Source organism: Hippopotamus amphibius, chromosome 9, assembly GCF_030028045.1.
Source record: "Hippopotamus amphibius kiboko isolate mHipAmp2 chromosome 9, mHipAmp2.hap2, whole genome shotgun sequence".
Lineage (NCBI taxonomy): Eukaryota > Metazoa > Chordata > Mammalia > Artiodactyla > Hippopotamidae > Hippopotamus > Hippopotamus amphibius.
In genome coordinates, this window is record NC_080194.1 from 118,374,514 (window position 1) to 118,394,180 (window position 19,667).

The 19,667-nt window shown below is 46.6% G+C and overlaps 1 protein-coding gene across 2 annotated transcripts in view; it reads left to right on the forward strand.

The window, feature by feature from the left end:
- The first annotated feature begins 5,803 nt into the window (after nt 1-5,803).
- The window catches only part of PRKCB (protein kinase C beta), a 327,182-nt gene continuing 313,318 nt past the window's right edge, over nt 5,804-19,667 (forward strand). The window contains exons 1-2 of one of the 2 annotated variants that reach the window (XM_057749139.1): nt 5,804-6,180; nt 7,217-7,248. In XM_057749139.1, coding sequence (XP_057605122.1) covers nt 6,008-6,180; nt 7,217-7,248 — 205 coding nt within the window. In that variant the 5' untranslated portion in view covers nt 5,804-6,007. The remainder of the gene's footprint in view (nt 6,181-7,216; nt 7,249-19,667) is intronic. The other variant, XM_057749140.1, reaches the window with a different exon arrangement.

Genomic DNA, 19,667 nt, shown 5'->3' on the forward strand with positions numbered 1-19,667 from the left:
TTTATCCATTCCTCTGTTGATGGACATTTAAGTTGCTTCCATGCCCTGGCTACTGTAAATAGTGCTGCAATGAACATTGGGGTTCATGTATCTTTTCAAATTCTGGTTTTCTCCAGATATATGCCCAGAAGTGGGATTGCTGGATCATATTGTAGCTCTGTTTTTAGTTTTTTAAGGAATCTCTGTACTTTTCTTCATAGTGGCTGTACCAATTTACATTCCCAGTGAGAATGCAGGAGAGTTCCCTCTCCAGCATTTATCTTTTTGTAGATTTTTTGGTGATGTCCATTCTGACCAGTGTGAGGTGAGACCTCATTGTAGTTTTGATTTGCTTTTCTCTAATAATTAGTGATGTTGAGCATCGCTTCACGTGCTTTTTAGCCATTTGTATGCCTTCTTTGGAGAAATATTCTTCAAAAATTTCAACTGTCCTGTCTTCAAGTCCACTGATTCTCTTGTCTGTCTACTCAAATATGCCTTTGAGTCCCTCTAGTGATTTTTTCATTTCATTTTCTGTACTTTTCAGCTCTAGAATCTCTTTCTGGTTTCTTTTGAGGTTTTCTCTCTCTTTCTTGATATTTACATTTTGTTCATCCACCATTTTCTTGACTTTCTCTATGTCTTCCCTTAGTTTTTGATTATGTTTAAGATGGTTGTTTTAAAGTCTTTGTCTAGTAGGTTCTCCATGTGGTCTTTCACTGGGACTGTTTTCTGTTGGTTAATTTTTTTCCTTTGAATGGGCCATACTTTCCTGTTTCTTAATATTAGCTTTTAATTATTAATAGTAGCAGTCTTAGAAAGACTGTGACTTAGCTTTTTCAAATTTCTGTTTCTTTGTATGTCAGATGTAAATTGTAACATTTTATTAATTGTAATAGTTTTTATCAATTCAATTAATATTTATTGAGCCCTTCCTAGGTGGCTCCCAATTTCTTTGATGGCCTTTTCATTGAGACATGGAGTCTCCCCTTGAATATAGACTCTGTGGCTATTTGACGAATAGCATGTATCAGAAATGACATTGTGTCAGTTTTTCAGATCGGGCTTTAAGGAACTATCATCTTTCACTTTCTATCGCTTGGTATACTCACTCTTGGCATTCCACTACCATGTTCTGAGGAAGTTCAAGTTGCCAGTGCAGAGGCTCACATAAAGAGGAACCAAGGGCTCTGGTCCAAAGCCCTGGGGAAACTCTCAACAACAGTCGACACCAACTTATCAGCCATGTGAATGAGCATCTTGAAAGCAGATCCTTCAGCCTCCAGTCAAGGCACCACTGCTGATGCCACATAGTATAGAGATGAGCTTTTATTTATACTATCTACTTAGAAATTTTAATTTATTTAAAAATCTATTCTTTAGAATAGAGCTGTCCAAAGAAGTATAATGTGAGCCACATATGTAATTTTAGTTGTTTTTAGTAGACACATTAAAAAAGTAAGAGAAGCAGGTAAAATTAATTCTAGAGAGAAATTTGATTTAGGCCAATATATCCAAAATATATTTTCAACATGCAATGAAGATAAAAATTACTTATGAGATACTTTACATTCTTGTTCACACTAAGTACTTGATATTTCGGGGTGTATTTTATACTTGCAGTCACATCTCAGTTGAGACTAGCTACATTCCAAATGCTCAGTGGTCACATGTAGCTAGTGACTACTGTATTGGTGAGAGGGTAGCCTTATAATGAAAGAGTTGGAAGGCAAACTACATCTCCGCTCCTATTTTACAGAAGAGGAAAGTGAGACCCAGAGGGAGGAAGTGATTTGCCCAAGGTTATGCACTGTAGTGGATCGAATGGTGGCATCCCAAAGGTATGTTCATGTCTTAACTCCTGTGGTAAAAGGGTCTTTGCAGGACTTGCATCTGGTGGTGCAGTGGTTAAGAATCTGCCTGCCAATGCAGGGGACATGGGTTCGATCCCTGCTCTGCGAAGATCTCATATGCTGCGGAGCAACTAAGCCCATGTGCCACAACTACTGAGCCTGTGCTCTAGAGCCCTCAAGCCACAACTACTGAAGCTCGTGTGTCTACAGCCCGTGCTTCACAGCGAGAGAAGCCACCGCAATGAGAAGCTTGCGCACAGCAACGAAGAGTAGCCCCCGCTCTCCGCAACTAGAGAAAGCCCAGGAGCACCAACAAAGACCCAATGCAGCCAAAAATAAATAAATAAATAAATGGATAGATAGATAAATAAATAAATTTATACATATTTTAAAAAGGTGTTTTTTTAAAAAATGTAATTAAGTTAATGATCTTGTGATGAAAAGACTATTACAGATTATGCGGGCATGCCCTAAATCCCATGACTGATGTCCTTGTAAGAGGTACACAGAGGGGATTAGATAGAAGAGAAGACTGACACACAGAGAGAAGTTGATGTGAAGATGACAGCAGAGATGGGAGTGTTGTGGCCATAAGCCAAGGAAACCCAGGAAAGCTGACAGACACCAGCACTTGGAAGAAACAAGGAAGGATTCTTCTCTAAAGCCTCCAGAGGAAGTAGGGCCTGCACACATCTTGATTTCAGCCTTTTGGCCTTCAGAATTGTGAGAGAATAAATTTCCATTATTTTTAGCCACCTCGTTTTGCAATATTAGCCACAGGAAACTAATATACACAGCAAGTTTGAAGTCTAGGCTTTAAGAGCCCTTGGACTCCATTCCCAGTCAGAGCAACCTGCCTTCTCATTGCCTCTGTAACCTTTCAAGTGGCCAACATTCATCCTTCTATAAGCAGAGTGGACCACGTGAGGGTTCTAACGACCTAGAGGGCCCACGCCGGTAGTACAGAGAACCATTGCCCTTTTGCTCCAAGGGACACCATGGCCTGTTGTTATCATCCCTTGCTTCCTCTACTCAGATGACCTCAACTGCTTTCCCTGCTTCAACTCTTTCCACTTTCAATCTATTTTATGCATAGTATCCAGGGTTATCTTAAAAAAAAACAAAAAACCAAACAAATCATATCAGGCCACTTCTCTGCTCTCAATCCTTCGGTGGCTTCCCATTCACTGGAGTGAAATCCAAACTCCTTACCACATCTACAAGGCCCTGCTATTTTTGTTTTTGTTTTTGTTTTTGCTTGTTGGCTATTTGTATGGAGAAATGTTTATTAAATTCCTAAAAGGCCCTGCTGTTTTGTGGACCTTGTCTTGTACCTGTTCTCTCCCCTGCAGCCACAGAGACCTTGCTGCTTCTCCAACACGCTGAGCCCATTCCTTCTCCAGGTCCTCTGCACATGCTCTTTTCTCTGGAACACTCTTTACCCTGATAGCCCAATGGCTCATTCTCTCACTTCAGTCAGGTCTTTGCTCAGATGTTCCCTTTCCGTAAAGGATCTCCCTGGTCACTGTCACTCTTCATTCCTTTACCATGTTTTATTTTTCTTTACAGCAGGAATCTTCACACCATCTAGCGTAGATTTGTTTGTTTGTTAGGTTATTGTCCATCTTCCCCATTAGCTCTATGAAGGCAGGTACTTTGTCTGTCTTATTTCACCGTGTGTGGAACAGCACATAACAGGTTCTCAATAAATTCAATCCTGCATGAGTGAACAAATGATTGAGGAAATAGAGGAATGCAGGCTCCTCTACCTGCATTCTCTAGGAAAAAAGTTATGGTAAATTTGAACGTCAGAATCTGCATATTTAGGTGAAATTCTACCAATGTGAACCAAAAAATAAATGTTCACTGGGCTGGCTAAAACAATGTATCCAAGAGCCACCAGTTTGAGACCCCTGCCTTATAGGATCTGGGTCCAATGGGAACTGTGTCCCCCATCTTCAGATGGTGCAGCCCCTCCAGGAATTGAGTGGTTCTTCAGGATCTACCAGCCCTTGCGTCTTTAGGCCCAGGCCCCATGAGGTTCTGTTTGTTGTTATAGACCAAAGTCATCCAGAGCTCTTCGTTCAAAAGGCAGGATGTGGGCTGCAAGCTTCCAGCTCATCAGTTCAAAGAAAACCTACTTCAGCAGCAATGTCTCCTGGGATGTTTTCACAAGCCTCCCTGGGAAATGATGGGGCTTCTTAAAGGACTAATAATAGGTAGGCATGTCCAGTTTCCCAAACATGTCAACCTTAAAAGTGAAGGCTATTTTTTCCTTGTTACCTTTGAATTACTACGTAGGGAAAGGACATTCTATTATGACAGCCATCGCTCTCCACATGCCACTTAATAACGACTTACACTCAGCAACTTCCAGGCACAATCGTCCTGGTAGGACCTGAGCTTCATTAGGCAGAAGTTCAGTGTGGCTGCTTTAACTCCATGCTGCCTTCTTTCACCCCTTTGTCACCCGTATGCTTTGTATTTAGGCAGGTTTAACCACCACTCAACAACGATGTGACTTTGGGTGTCTATCTTAATCACCCCGAGCCTCGTTGTCTTTATCCATCATGAAAGTTACTAGACCTACAGAGGGTTGTTGGGAGGACTAAATAAGACATGGCCAGTCCCTGCGACACCCACCTAGCCCCTGATGCTTTTTATTATTGAACTCCTACTGGACATGTGTAGGGGTAGGGGGTAAAGTCCTTTAAGTATTCATTCACTCACTTGTTCACACAATTACTCACTCATTCAACCAATATTTATTGAGCTCTGAGGAGGTGTCAGGCACAGAGCTGGGCGCGAGGTGACACTGTGGTGAGCAGAGCCTGCTCTCAGAGCCTAGGTCTAGTGCAGGAGTTCACAGTCTAATGCAACACTGTGTTCCCAGAGTGTGGGGCGCAGTGGGGGGGATGTTCAGATGCAGTGCATGGACGGGGCACTAAATCACACTGCATTACTCGTGTAGGCAATTATTACTCTTTTGGTTACCGTTCCATCCTTCAGATTCCATCCAGGAGAGAGTCCCAGTTGGCTGTTAGCGTGCCTTTAACATCTCTCTAATATTTCTTAATCTCCCTTAACAAACAAAAGAAGTCCTCAGATGCTAGTGTTTTGGGCAGGTGGCAGCATCTGGAGAGATTTTCATAGTATGGATACCTCCTGCTATTCAAACTCAGACACTAGCTAGAGGTGTTTTTTCTAGATGGTGCACAAGTATTACCAGCATTTGTGAAGATGGGTGAGGAATGAATGACGGTTGAGGAAATACTGGCTTCTTAAATTTCTCCCCACCCCCTTTCACAGCCCCACTGTACAGCGGAAGAAACCGAGTCTCTCTGTGGAGGGGATGGACAGAAGGTAGGGAGTTTTCTTCCAAATGGGCAGGCAAGCAAAGCCAAGAATTGTCTTTGTGGTGGAGTTAGACTTGTGTATATAAAGTAAAGGTTGCTCCTCCCCTCCCTCTGCAGTACGTGTGTGCGTATGTGTGTGTAAGTGTGTGAAGCCACAGGCCTTTCCGAATGAGTGACAGCGGGAGCCCATCCCTCCAGGAGACGCGTGCAGAATGACCAATGGCATGGATGGGGGGTGGACGGGTACCAGTCTCTGCGGAGGCCTGGGTGGAAACCGTCGCACCCACTCTATCCACCCCTCAACCCCCAGCCCCCAGCCCCCGTCCGTCCTTCCGCTCTCGGTTCGCCCGAGGCGCACCCAAGGTGCTCCTCGCCTTCCTGCATCCCGGGCCGAGGACGGGGTGGAGGACGAGGCTCAGGTCTAGCCGTCCCAGGCTGCGGTCCCCGCGCCGCAGCGCTGCGGCTGAGAACGCTTGGCAGGGAGGCGGGCGGCCTCGGGGTGCCAATATGTAAAGCGGCTGGCGGCGCTGGGCGGGGCCTGGGCGCGATGCAAATGAGGGAGGCGGGGTCCGCCCGGGGCTCCGCCTCCCTCCCCCGCAGCTGGGGCCAGCGGTGCCAAGCGCAGCTGGACGGGCGGCAGCAGCTGGGCGAGTGACAGCCCCAGCTCCGCGCGCCGCGGCCGCCAGAGCCGGCGCAGGGGAAGCGCCCGCGGCCCCGGGCGGCGCAGCGGCCGCCTCCTCCCGCGCCTCCCGGGCCCGCAGCCCGTGGTCCCGCGGCCCCGGGCCGGCACCTCTCGGGCTCCCGCTCCCCGCGCGCAAGATGGCTGACCCGGCTGCGGGGCCGCCGCCGAGCGAGGGCGAGGAGAGCACCGTGCGCTTCGCCCGCAAAGGCGCCCTCCGGCAGAAGAACGTGCACGAGGTGAAGAACCACAAATTCACCGCCCGCTTCTTCAAGCAGCCCACCTTCTGCAGCCACTGCACCGACTTCATCTGGTGAGCGCGCGCCGGCGCAGGGCACCTTCCCGGGGCCCCGAGGGGAGCGCCGCGCGCGGGGACCCCCTCTCCGCGCCCCCCGCGCCTCCGAGGGCGGAGAAGGCCCGCCGCACCCCCGGATCCCGGGCTCCGGCTCCGGACCCTTCAGTCCCGGGCTCCCCGGTGGACGGTCCTGCGGCTTCCCGCTCCCCCGGGTCCCAGACGGCCGCCCGCGGGGTGCCTTCTGCCCTCGCTTCCTCCCAGCCGCCTCGGAGCGCCCAGGGGCCGCGGCGCGGGCGCCCTTTCCCCACCGGGCTCCGGGCTCCGCTGTCCCTCCCCGGGAGGGCAGCGCCTCGAGTGCCCTCTCGTGCGGGGCTCCCTATCTCTCTGCCTCCTTCCGGGCTCGAGGCACCCTCACCCCCTTCCCTCCTTTCCGGGGGCAGCGCCCTGGGTGTCCTCTCTCTCCCTGCGGGCATGGGGCATCCTCTCCTCGTCCTCTGTGTCTCCGGGGGCAGCGCCCTGTGTTCTCTCTTATTGCTCCTCCCTGAGGGCCTGGGTTCTCCTTTCCCCCCTTCGGATTCCCCCCTTCGCATCACTGCGGGGACCCTCCGCTCCCCGGTCCCTCTAGGCATGGGGAGTCCTCTCTCCCTTCCAGTCCCCCAGGGAACACCACCGCCGCGGGGGCTCTCCCATCCTCCCTCTCGATGCGTCTTTTTCTCTTCCCTTTCCCCGAGGGTACGCGGGCATCTCGATGGGCCGATGGGCAGATCTCCCGCCTGCCCTCCGCCCCCGCCACGACGGAAACGCTCCCCGCACCCCGCCACCTGGTGGTGGTCGCAGCCTCCTCTCTTCTGCCTTTTGAGGGGAGCTGGAGGTTACCGCTCAGCTCCCACCTACCCCCTCCCCCTCAAAGGCGGAAGACTCTTGGGCACCCGCCTGTGGCTGGGAGGTTGCACCTGGGCTAGAGGGACAGGGGGAAGTGGGGTGACTCTGTGGGGGAACTAACTGGTGGCTGGGCCCCTCGGGCTGCCTGACATGCTTCCTTCTGCCTTTGCAGGGGCTTCGGGAAGCAAGGATTCCAGTGCCAAGGTAGGCTGTGGGATGCTGTTTGTGGGAAGAGAAGGTGAAAAAGACTTTCTAGAAGTGACTGACTTAGGCAGAGTGAAGGAATTACGTCTGTCAGAGTGACCTCCCAAACTAGGAATTTATCACCACGAAAAGGTCTTTAAAAGTGGTGTGTGTATATGGGGCAGAGTTGCTCCATCCAGGAAGGGCCAGTGGAACTGGGAGACCCTACTGACCAAGGAAGTGCACCCACCCTTTCTCCCTTCCCAGCACCAGAAGAGTCAAAATAGGTTCTCTCAAACCTATCCTGCCTGGCCAGTTCTTCTTGAGATACCCCACCCCCTTAACCCCAATTCCTGCTCACATGCCCTTCTACTTCCCCTGCCTCATAGAGGTCTCTACAGGTGGCCACTGCCTCTGCAGATGGTGCCTCCCCTAGAAAGGTGATACGGTTGTCCCCTGGGCCTCCTCCCTCTCTGAAAGAAGTGGTTCCAGATGGGGTGCTTCTCAGATCCTGGTTTAAATTGCCCTTTCTGTCTTCTGGCTAGATACAGGAAGGACCCCAAGGGACGGGTGACCTGGGTCCTTGCATCCAGTTTGAGATCCTTGACTCCAGCCAGGGATGCCCAGCCTAGCGGTGACTCGGCCGTCTCTGGGTGCAGATTTGCTCTCCAGGTGCCAAATCACCTGTAGTCTTGTTCAGCCCTTGGGGTGTCAAACCTTTTTTTAATTGGATGCCAACATTTTAGAACTGGGAGATTTCACACACGTATCTGACTTTGCAGCTTCAGGTTTGCTGAGCATTGGTCCCACTTTCTTGTTAGAACCATCATTTGGAGCTGAGAGCGGCAGTTCACATAGACAGGGTGCACATTCACCATTTTGTCTCAGTCGATCCCAACCAGGCAGGCCTGCTTCACCCATTTTTAGCCCCTGTAAGGCATTTGAGTTCGCAACCTCTGGTCTGCAAAGTCCACCCCCCCACCTCCCCCATCTTAGACCAGATGTGGTCGAGTTTGGTGAGAAATACCACATTTCTGGGGAGTGTCTTAGGGGCAAGTTGATTGCCCTGGTGAGCTAGGTTTAGATCAGGGGAAGGAAACATTTGAATGTGAAAGAATCTGAGATGTGACTTAGCACTGACTGACAGTTCTGTTGCGGCACCTCCATCCTCCAGAGAAAAGTAAAGTGATCCCTGGTGAGTGTGGGTGGCATTGTCAGTTGTGCAGAATGCTGGCAGCGTGGGACTGCTTTCTTCTGAGACTTATGTGACCTCTCACCTGAGATCTGGGCAGAGCTTGCTCAGCGGGTGAGCCTCGTAGACCCCCACCTCCATCCTCTTTTACCAAGGTTAGGAGCCCCAATTTTACACACTGCACCAGAGGACTTCCCACTTTAAGTGGCAACAATTTTCACCCTGGTGTGGACGGTTGGATTGTTTTCTAGAACTTTGACCCCTTAAGCAGAATGCCAGTGGTGCCTTAGCACGGGCACGCATAGAAGATCTTTGAGGTTACCTGTCAGTTCCATGAATCGGTTTCTGTCTTTGTCTCTTGCTGAGGTCAGGGGTGATTTTTGAACATTTTTATTGCCGCTTTCCTATTCCACCTGTTCTGCAGTTATTAACGGTTGGGAAAATCACTTCACAGCGTGCAGGTAAAGACACAATTAAAGCAGGAGATCCTTTTTTTTTCCTGAAGCCGGGAAAATGGTAGGCATTTTCTGGTGCAGTGAGTAAAGCAGAATTAAAGTTTCTAATGAAATATGGCAGCTTTAGAGGTAGGCATGTTTAAATTTTTTTTTATTGTCTTTCTTTTTCTCCTCTCCCTGAGAGGCAGTGTAGGGTGATGGACATGTGCACAGGCTATCGGGCTACCGCTGTGAGTTTGAATCTCGGCTTGAGACTTCCCAGCCATTTTACTTAGCCTCTCTGTACCCCAGGCTCCTTGTCTGTAAAATCGGTCCAATGACAATACCTACCTTAAAAGAATTGCTGAGCGACTCCAAGTTGTTACAATATATAAGATGCTTGGACCAGAGCTCAGCACAGCCTAAGCACTCAGAAAACATCAGCTCCTATGATTCTTTACAAACTAACCCAGTGGTGGGGCAGCTGGTGTGAGAGGAGACTGGCTCTGCAGGGTTGCTTTGCTATGGAACTGGCTGCCAGGTGCAAGTCAAAATCCAGCTGTGAATGTCTGGTCACCCTGTGTCACTGCTTTGGTAGTGTATTCCATTTGGGCTGGACTGGGAAGGGGCAAATTGACAGCCCTTGAAACTGAGATGCTGAGGATCTCGTGCTTAGGGATATCCAAGAAGGTGGAACATTATCCTCCAATGTGCTCAGAGTTACCTGGGACTAATTTTGGGACCACGGAAAAGTTCCTTATCAGAGCATTTCGGGCACCACATGTTTCCTCTTAAAGTGAATCTAATTAAAATAGGATCAGTATTTTATAGAAAATACATAAGGTTTTAGTCTCTCACCAAAGTCTGAAGTCCAGAGCCCAAGGTCCTGTGTTGCTTTCAGTTTTCTGCTTTACTATCCCAGGATTGAAGATTATCTCATAGTCCAAGACGAATGCTGGATTGTTCAGTCATCACATCCTTATTTCAGCCAGCAGGAGGAGGAAAGGGAAAGAAAGGTGGAGCACACATGCTCAGTGTCCTGGAAGTAGCCTTCTGCCTATATGGTGTTAGCTAGGACTTAATCACATACCCACACCTTGCTACAAAGGAGTGTGTGGGAAATGTAGTGTTAATATCAGGTAGCCATATTCCCAGCTAAAAGCTAGGGTCGGGGGTTTCCATTTCAAAAGCAGAAGGGGAGAGAGGATGCAGTATCTGCCATTCTTGGGTAGGAGGGGTGCAGGATGATCATAAGGCTAGGAAACCTCTGAGCCCCATGCTCCCTGGTGCTGCCGTGGGAATTGGGGATGCTGGGATGGCTTGAGAGAGGAATGATGGGAAGTCCATAAACCATGGGAAATTGTGGATTTCTATGTGCTCAGGGGAGCTTAAGAATAGATGTTTTTGCTTTTGTACAAAACTCTAGATGGACTGCCACATAATTTCTCCCTTTTTGTTTCCACTCAGTATTTTCTGTAAAGCCATTCTCTGTGAGGTACTTTAAGAATGTCTCTGGTGACAGGGGACTGGAGCTGAGACTCTCTATTATGAAACCGCCTAAATTCTGGATTAGAAATAGGACCCCTCAGATAAGCAAGGCAGAATTCTCTCTGTGGCATTCTTTAGAGGGGCAACAGACCTGCATTTGTGCCTTAATTGTAATTAAGACAAAGCTTTGGGTGGAATTAGACTCTTACCCCAAGAAGCGTTTGCAGTTTGGCAGAAAGGAAAAACAATTTTTTTTAAGCAAGTCACTTAATTAGAAATAGAGAGACAATAAAATACAGAGATTCAGAATTCCTAGCATGAGGTTGGAGTCAGACAGTACTGGGTTTGAATCTCTGTTCTGCCACCTACTTACTTGAACTTGGGCAAAGTCATCCATCTGTAGCAGCCTCGGTCTTCTCATCTGTGAATTGGGCTAATAGTACCTCCCTCATAGGGTTATGGTGAGGAGTAACGAGGTGGTACAAGAGAAATGTCCACTCTTGATAACCCTCAGTAAAATGCTTATTATTATCTGATTAGCTGTAGGACACTGTGTCAGAGGGGGACAGAGATAATTTGGGAACTCATTAAATGACTGTGACTTTCGTATATTTCGATGGGTTTTCTTCTTAGGTATGTTTCCTCATAGACTTTAGGTGACACCAGTGAGTCTAGCCCCAGACAGCCAGCTTGTTTAGATTGTCTTTGCTCATCCTTCTTCTTGTGAGAAAAATCTAAACCTGCCATGGACTCCGTAGAAAAACCCCAGTGCACTAATTTTCTGACTATGAAGAGCTGGCATCAGTGATTATAATGAGTAAACCAGGTCTTCCCGTTCCTGTATAGATTGGAAAACACGCGTTCAAGCCTTTTTCTAAAATTTTATTGTTTAATTGAAGTTTGGTTGATTTACAATGTTGTGCCAATCTCTGCTGTACAGCAAAGTGACTCAGTTATCCATAGAGACATTCTTTTTTCCATATTCTTTTCCATTATAGTTTATCCCAGGGTATTGAATATAGTTCCCTGTGCTTTTTTAAGCCTTCTAATAGACATTATTCTTAAAACTCCCTGCAGTATTACAGGAATCCAATCATTGCTGGTTTCATCAACATCGACTTTATAGGATACAAGTTTATTTTAGTCTGTAGTTAACACATAGAGATTAGAATATGTACTTTTTAAAAACAACAGTCAAAGATGAATCAAAGTTTCATTTTATTTTTGGCATAATTTTCCCTAGGAAGTTATGATTTCCTGAATTTCAGGTTGAACTTTCTCAGTAAAATCATAAATAGGGCCTTTTTGTGCGCAGCCAAGTCTCTATCATTCCACTTCCCTCCCTTCCAGAAGCAGATGCCAGAGGCCTGTGAGTGAGACTCCACTTACCTCTTGGCTTTTTCTGAGTGTGCCCTAGCGGTTGCATGTGGATAAAAGGCAGAGGCGTTTTGAATTTGTGTTTATAGGTTTGACTTTTTAATTTTTACCACCTGACGTGGGATTTAGGGCTCAAAGTCCCAAATGAAAGAAAAAATTTTCGGGTAGGTTAATGCTGGGCCTTAACAAGAAGGAGGGTTGATTTGTTGAAAAGGCAACAGCCAATTCCCGTTGAGCTGTAGAGCACTCCGGGAAAGCTCGAAGCTTTGTCACTGGGCAACAGGATGCCTTTCTAAGTAAATATGGAGAATATGACCTTTGAAAATCTAGTCGATATGATATACCAGTTATTAGAAACTCATTAAAAAATACATTATTTCCGAGTACCAGTAATACTTCAAGTACTGCCCAGAACCAGATACAGCACGTTTATAGTGTATTTGGGTCAATACAGAAAAAGACTTCCACGGGGAGGGGGGAAGGAGAAGCTGGGACAAAGTGAGAGAGTAGCATTGACATTTGTACACTACCAAATGTAAAATGGATAGCTAGCGGGAAGCAACTGCCTAACACAGGGAGATCAACTCACACTCGATGATTGGTGATGGCCTAGAGGGATGGGATAGGGAGGGTGGGAGAGAGGCTCAAGAGGGAGCAGATATGGGGAATAAATGTATAAATACAGCTGATTCACTTTGTTGTACAGCGGAAACTAGCACAACAGTGTAAAGCAATTACACTCCAATAAAGATCTGGGGAAGAAAAAAAAAGATACAGAGACCTTAATTGGTCAAAAGATGAACCAAAGATTTGAAAATAATTTGTACACATTCTTGCTGTTGGGGTCCCTCTCTTTGCTCTGTCTCTGTCTCTTTCTCTCTGTCTTTTTGTTTCTGTCTCCACACGTGCACACACATGCGCATGCACACGTAAATAGAGCAATATGTCACAATTTTGAGAAAATGCATCTCCTTTTGATGCTTTTCAGCTACAGGTAGTTAAATTATTAAGTACAGTTTTTGATCCTGTGGTCTTTTGCCTTTGCAGTCCAGTTAATTCTTGGGTGGGGAGGGGGATGAACTGAACAGTTCATCATCTCTGGCTGATTCATTTGAAAGCTTGGTCCCTTATTCTTGGCGTTTGATCTAATCTCAAGAATTCATTGACTTCACTCATCCTGTCTCTCCACTGAAATTGTGTGATAGACTGGTGGCCTTTTTATAGAGTGTACAGAATCCACAGGGTTTACATGTGGCATTTGGAGGTGTGATGGCTGCTTGAAAATCTGGTAGGAAATTTGTATATTTACCACATATGTCCATTTGTCCATCCATCCATCCATCCATTCATCCCTCCATCCTTCCTTCCAAAAAATATCCACTCATTAAGCGCTCTGTGTTAGGAGTTACATTCAATGACAGGAATACAATGGTGAATGAGATTGAGAAGACCCTTCTTGTCCCGGAGCTTACAGTGTAATGGGGCAGATAAGACATTGTACAAAGCATTGCACCAGTATTTAATTTCACTCTTGTTAAGTACTTTGTGTTTTTTTAAAATAAATGTATTTATTTATTTATTGGCTGCATTGGGTCTTCATTGCTTCAAGCAGGCTTTCTCTAGTTGTGGCAAGTGGGGGCTACTCTTTGCTGCGATGCGAGGGCTTCTCATTGCAGTGGCTTCTCTTGCTGTGGAGCTTGGGCTCTAGGCGTTTGGGCTTCAGTTGTTGTGGCCCGCGGGCTCTAAAGCGCAGGCTCAGTAGTTGCACATGGGTTTAGTTGTTCCGCGGCATGTGGGATCTTCCCGGACCAGGGATTGAACCCGTGTCTCCTGCATTGGCAGGCAGATTCTTTTTTTTTTTTTTAATGTGTTCCACATTTTTATTTTTTTTCTTTAAGAACTTTTATTGAGATACAACTGACATACGATAAACTGCATGTATTTAAAGTGTACAATTTGATATTTTTTTTCTTATTAGTAATGTATATATGGCAATCCCAATCTCCCAATTCATTCTTTCATTCTCCCCCAGCCCCCCCCCCACCCCAACCCCCACCGCACTTTCCTCACTTGGTGTCCATAGGTTTGTTCTCTACATCTGTGCAGGCAGATTCTTAACCACTGCGCCACCAGGGAAGTCCTTGCTGATTACTTTGAAGGAAATGTACAGGGTGCTGTGGGACTGCATAGGGGATGCTAGCCTACGTAAGGGTTGGGATGGAGTCAGGGAATTCTTTGGCCTGTGAATTAAAAACAAAACCCAGACAACTTCTCATTCTTTGGGATAATTGGAGAAAGTCTGAGCTGTCAAGGAGCCGGAGCTAAAAATTTGTATTGTGAAGCTGCTCATATCTTGGCTAAAGATACGCAGGAGGTCTTACCTGTGTGACATCCTGTGGAGAGGCCCCGGTGTGCCACGGTCGCAAGTCAGATGAATATTTAGTAGAATTAGACGGTTACGTTAAAATGGCTTCTCTCTCAGTCTGACAGACAGAGAACGTCGTCTCCTCTTAGCTAATAACTCAGATAATGGGCTGACTTCCTTTTTCTTCACGGGTTGCAGTGTGAGGTGGCTGTGCTAGGGAAGAAAAATCAAACCGTTTCACAGGCGGAGGGGCGAGTCTGAGGCGATAGATTAAGAATAAATAAAAAGAGAGAGCAGTTATATATGTGTACACACCGCACACACACATTCTTTTCCATTAGAGTTTATTACAAGATATTGAAGTATATAACTGAGTCACTCTGCTGTACACCAGAAACTAACACAACGTTGTAAATCAACTATACTTCAGTTAAAATAGAGAGAGAGCGAGAGCAAAATCTACCAGTGAAAGGCATTTGTGAACTGAAAGCCAGTTTTCAGCGGCACAGGATTACTTGCATTTTCTCCTGAGTACCTTCCTCTTCCTGGGTCCAGGTCTGATTTTCTACAACCGTTCATTCCATTGGCTTAGGCAGTGTGTTTTCTCTTATTTGGAAGATAATTTTTAAGTCGTTTCACAATAACATGTAGAGAAAGATCCTTTGTCAAGTCTCTTTCATCTTTCTGATTTCATCAAGGAGAAAGTCTCAGTCTCTCTAATACAAATCTGGGTACTTCGTAAATGTTCTTTACTGTTTTTATTATTAAAGGGACTACAGGGAATTATGGAAGCATAAAGATGCGTTAGTTTCTACCTGTAACCCACTTTTACCTGATGTTGAGCCTCATACTGTTCTACCTCTGGGCCTGATGTTTCACTCGTTTTTCTTCCTTGTGAGTTGGGAAGGGGAGTTCGGTGTCTTCCCTGGAAATGCTTGGTGTTGGAAGGAAGCTCTGTGTTGCAGAGGGTTGAAAGGCACAGCAACTGCAGGCTCTGGCGGGGTCTGGAAGAGATGGTAGCATTTATTCAGGAGTGTCAATCTTTTAATATTGCTATTGTTGTTGTTGTTACTTTAAAAAATTATTTGTCTTTTTGGCTGCGTTGGGTCTTCATTGCTGCGCGTGGGCTTTCTCTAGGTGTGGCGAGCAGGGGCTACTCTTCGTTGTGGTGCGTGGGCTTCTCAGTGCGGTGGCTTCTCTTGCTGCAGAGCACAGCCTCTAGGTGCACGGGCTTCAGTAGTTGTGGCATGTGGTCTCAGGGAAGTCCCTGTTGCTGTTTTTTAATTATCCTTTGCCTGCTTGTTTGTATCTCCTGGAGGTCTCTTTTTCTCTCAGCCCACATGCAGAAATTTGCCCTACTGGGACAGAAGGGAGACTCAGACCCAGACTAGGCAGGTTCTGATCCCCCTTATTGAGTCTTGGTATTTGCTCAGTAAATGGAAATTAACTTTGCTCAACAATAACCATGTTCCTGGGCGGAGTTCCAGATTCTTCTTTCACCTCGCCACTGCCCAGTGACCAGACTTTGGGCTTCTAGATAGGCAGTAAAAATTGGGCTTGAGAGTGAAGGCTTAAAAATCAAACAGGCCTGATTTCCTATCCTGGCTTTGCTTCTCCATGGCTTTGTGACCCTGGGCTGGTGAAACATGATTCTGGCTTTATCCACACATCCATCTATCCATCCATCTACCCACTTACCCACCAATTCATTCCTCTATCCACCAGTTGTTTTTCCATCCATCATTCATCCATTCATCCATCCATTTCCCCATCCATCTAGCCATCTGTCCATCTATACATTCATTCAGTAAATATTTATTGAGTGCTTACCATGCATCAGGTACTGTTCTAAGCACTGGAACTAGAGCAGTGAGCAAGACAGAGTCCCTGCCCTCAGGGACATTTCATAGAAGAATAGCAATTAATACATTTTAGTTGGAGAATAGCAATTAATAAATAACTTAGAAGAAATATATGGTATCATGTCAGGTTACAATATGGGCTTTGGAGAGAAATAAGACACCATGATTGCCCTTGAAAATCTCCCTGGTCTTTTTGAGGGGAGAACAGCACATGGCCAATTACTTCTGGTACATAAATGTGAAGTGTTGCACCAAGGGTGTGAAAAAGCTTTGAATGACATCCTTACTCCCAGGAGGGGTGGAGAAGATTCCACACAGGAGCCGACATTTGGGAACAATCTTCCAGCAGGAGTAGGAGTTCTTAGATTGACAAGGGGGCAGGGGCCGGGGAGCGTGTTTCAGGCAGAGGACAGCACCAGTGGAGCCTTGGAGGAGAGAATGAGGCTTATGCAGGGAGCAGGAAGGAGGGTGTGTGAGAGATGAGCTGGTGGGAGGGGAACATCATGTTGAGGGGTCTGGACCTCGAGAAGGCAGTGTAGTGACTAGGAAGTGGCTGTTATCATTGCTGTAGAGCGGGATGTGTGGGGGTGAGTGAAATGGCCAAATGTTTGAAAAAGAGCATGAGATGCGTTCGGAAACCATAATTGCCGTGACTGAGATCCTGAAATTCCAGGCTGGTGGGGTTGGAGGTCAGTCAGGTAAGAGAAACAAATGCCCATTTCAAAGCAGTGGGGGAGTGTTCCCAGAGCATCTAGGGGCTGCTGCTATTTTTCACATCCTAAAGAGACATTTGGATTTTTGTGTCAGTCACATTGTTGATTATTCTATTTTGGGAGGTGGTTACTGGGTTATTTTTATGGTTCTAACAATAGGGATATCGCTCTTCACTGCATCCTTAATCGTAGAGGGCCACAGAAATGATTTTTTCTCTAGAAGGAATCCTCCCACTCGTTTTCTCCCTCTCTCCTGCTATCACACACGCAGTGTGTGTTTATTGAGCACATGCTGCACTGGTGGTGAAGAATTTGTGCTTTGGGGACAGAAAGGCGTCGGTTTAAATCTTGGTTTCTTGCTATGGGACCTTGAACATGCTATTTAAACTCTTGGAGCTTTTGGTTCTTTCAGAGGTCAAAGGCAGGGATAGGACCTAGTTTACAGAGCACATGGCAGGTGTTTCCTGAGCACCTTGGCGGACATACAGTGAGTACTTGATAAACAGAGCTGTTTCCATTATTTCTAGAGCTGGGCACTGTCTTCTTCTTACTGAGTTTATAGTCTTGCTAGGAGGCAAGGTGACTGCTTCTGAGTCAAGGACATGGTGCACGAGTGAATGTCATGGTGAAGAGCACTCAGGGAAGCTGACAAGGGATTTGAGGGAGGAGTGCTCAGCTGCGGTCAGAGAGGTGATTCGAACATGGGTGAGCGCAGGGCTTTCTGTGCTACGATTTCCTGGCTTTCGATGCTTTAATGTGTGGGAAACCTCAGAAAGCTGACTTGCAATCTGAGATTGCCCCATCTGTTCCCTCATTTTGAAAATGTGTTGATGGCGTTTCAACGTGAAAGAGATTTCTGACCAGTTCGCCTTTAAAATTTGGGGGTCCCTTCGGCCTCTGGGTGGGATGTTCATATTCTCTTTTGGGTTGAAGAAGAAGCTGCTAAATAATGTGGGTGAAGGTAGAGGGTGAGCGCTGCAGGACTGTCTCTTGTCTTATGGAGAGGATGGTGATTTTTATGAAATAGCCCTATTTTGAAGACCTTCCCTCCCTAAAGGTGTCATTCTTTAGAGTTTAGGCAATGTGGCAAATGAGAATTTTGATAGTTATCTGGATTTTTTTTGTGCATGGCAAAATGTATGTTTGGGGGTATTAATAATTCTATCTGGGCTAACAGTATACTTAGGATGGTGAGGGACCGTTTTCTATGTTAGTTAGAGGTCTATGTTTTGTTTTTCCCAGGGTTAAGTCCAGAATCCTTAACATGAGTTATAAGTCTGCCCTATCTGGGCCCTCAAATACATGAATGAATGGTATAGGGAAGAATAACTCCATTGTGGGAGTCATTTGATTTGGGTTTTGGTGCTGGTTTTGCTATAGCTTGATCTGTGCTTTTACAAAGAGTATATCACTTCCTAGATTATAAGCTCTGATCATTTTTGTTTGAACAAAAAATTGCCCTCATTAGAGCCTGTTGAGAAGTGATTTTTCAGAAGTATGTGAATGCTGCAGTTTTAAACTTTGGGCGGAGCCTCAGGCCTTGGCCATGTTTCACTGTGAAGATAAAGAGTTTCTCCACTGCAGTCCCTGCCTTTGGGACCCTGGTATACTAGAGTGAAAATAACTTCCTTTAACATAATATAAACTGGAAGCTACCGAAATAGCCGTCAGCAGTAGAATAATGGATACACAATGGAATACTATACAGTTAGGAGAATGAGCACACTCCAGCTATACACAACATAGATGGCTCTTACCAACAGCCTGTGAGCTAAACACGCCAGTACGTTCTGTATGAGTCCATGTGCTTGAAGTTCAGAGACAGGTGAAAGTAACCATGGGCGACAGCGGTTAGGATGGTGATTACCCACAGGGGACTGGTGGGGACTAAGAGGGGCTGCTAGCATGCTGGTGATGTTGTTTCTTGATCTGGTGGGTGCTGGTTACATGGTGGGTTCAGATTGTGACCGTCCATTGAGCTGTAGACTTGTACCCACTCTTCTGTTATGTATAGTACACTTTAACAGAAATCACTAAAAAGCACAGAGTTTTGGGAATTCCTTGGCGGTCCAGTGGTTAGGACTCTGCACTTTCACTGCTGAGGGCCCAGGTTCAAGCCCTGGTTGGGGAACTAAGATCCCACAAGCCACACGGTACGGCCAAAATAAAAAAAAATGCAGAGTTTTAAATCACTGAGAATCTGAGAAATGGTAGTGGGGACTTTTTCAGTTCTGCACAGAGAAGTGAAATCTGTACGGGAGATGAGAACCTTCTGGAGTCCTCCATGGAGGGATGGTGCCGTTTGCCTTCTTGGGGGGGACATCTGCTTCCCATTTCAATGTTGCCCGTCGGTTGCAAACTGTAGAACAAGGGAGCCAGGGCCTTCTGACAGTTTTCCTACCCAGTAACGGAGCTTTGTTAATACCAGGAAAACTTGAGCTCATAAACTCCTTTTAGGTCTTGCATTTTAAACATTCTCTATTTGCGAAGGTATTAGTCAGAATCTGTGAAAGCTGCTGTAACAGATAAGCCTTGAAGCCTCTGTGGCTAGACAGGAAGGGATTTATTTCTCACTCACGGCACAGACCACTGTGGACCATCCTGGTCAGTCAGCCTTCCGCCCCCGTCATCCAGGGCTCCAGGTAACTCTCCGCTGGGCAGGTGGATGGGGAGAGAGGACACGAGAGAGCACATTCGTTTCAGGACCATTTCAGCCAGGAAGGGATGCACATATCACTTCTGCTCCCATTCTTTTGGCCAGAACTTGGGCACAGGGCCATGTCTACTGCAGGGGGTCCTGGGACAGGTCGACAAGCTTGGGAGCAAAAGAAAACAGGTAAGTGTTGAGAAACATCAAACCCTCCCATAGTGCCCAAAGCCGCGGTTTCCTTTGACTTTCTTGGAGCTGCTGTATCCAATTTTACCTCTAACCTGACTTCTTTAACACTGAGAGGTGAGGCTCTAGACCTCTTTATCGCATCAAACATCGGAGGGGATGTTTGGGGGAGA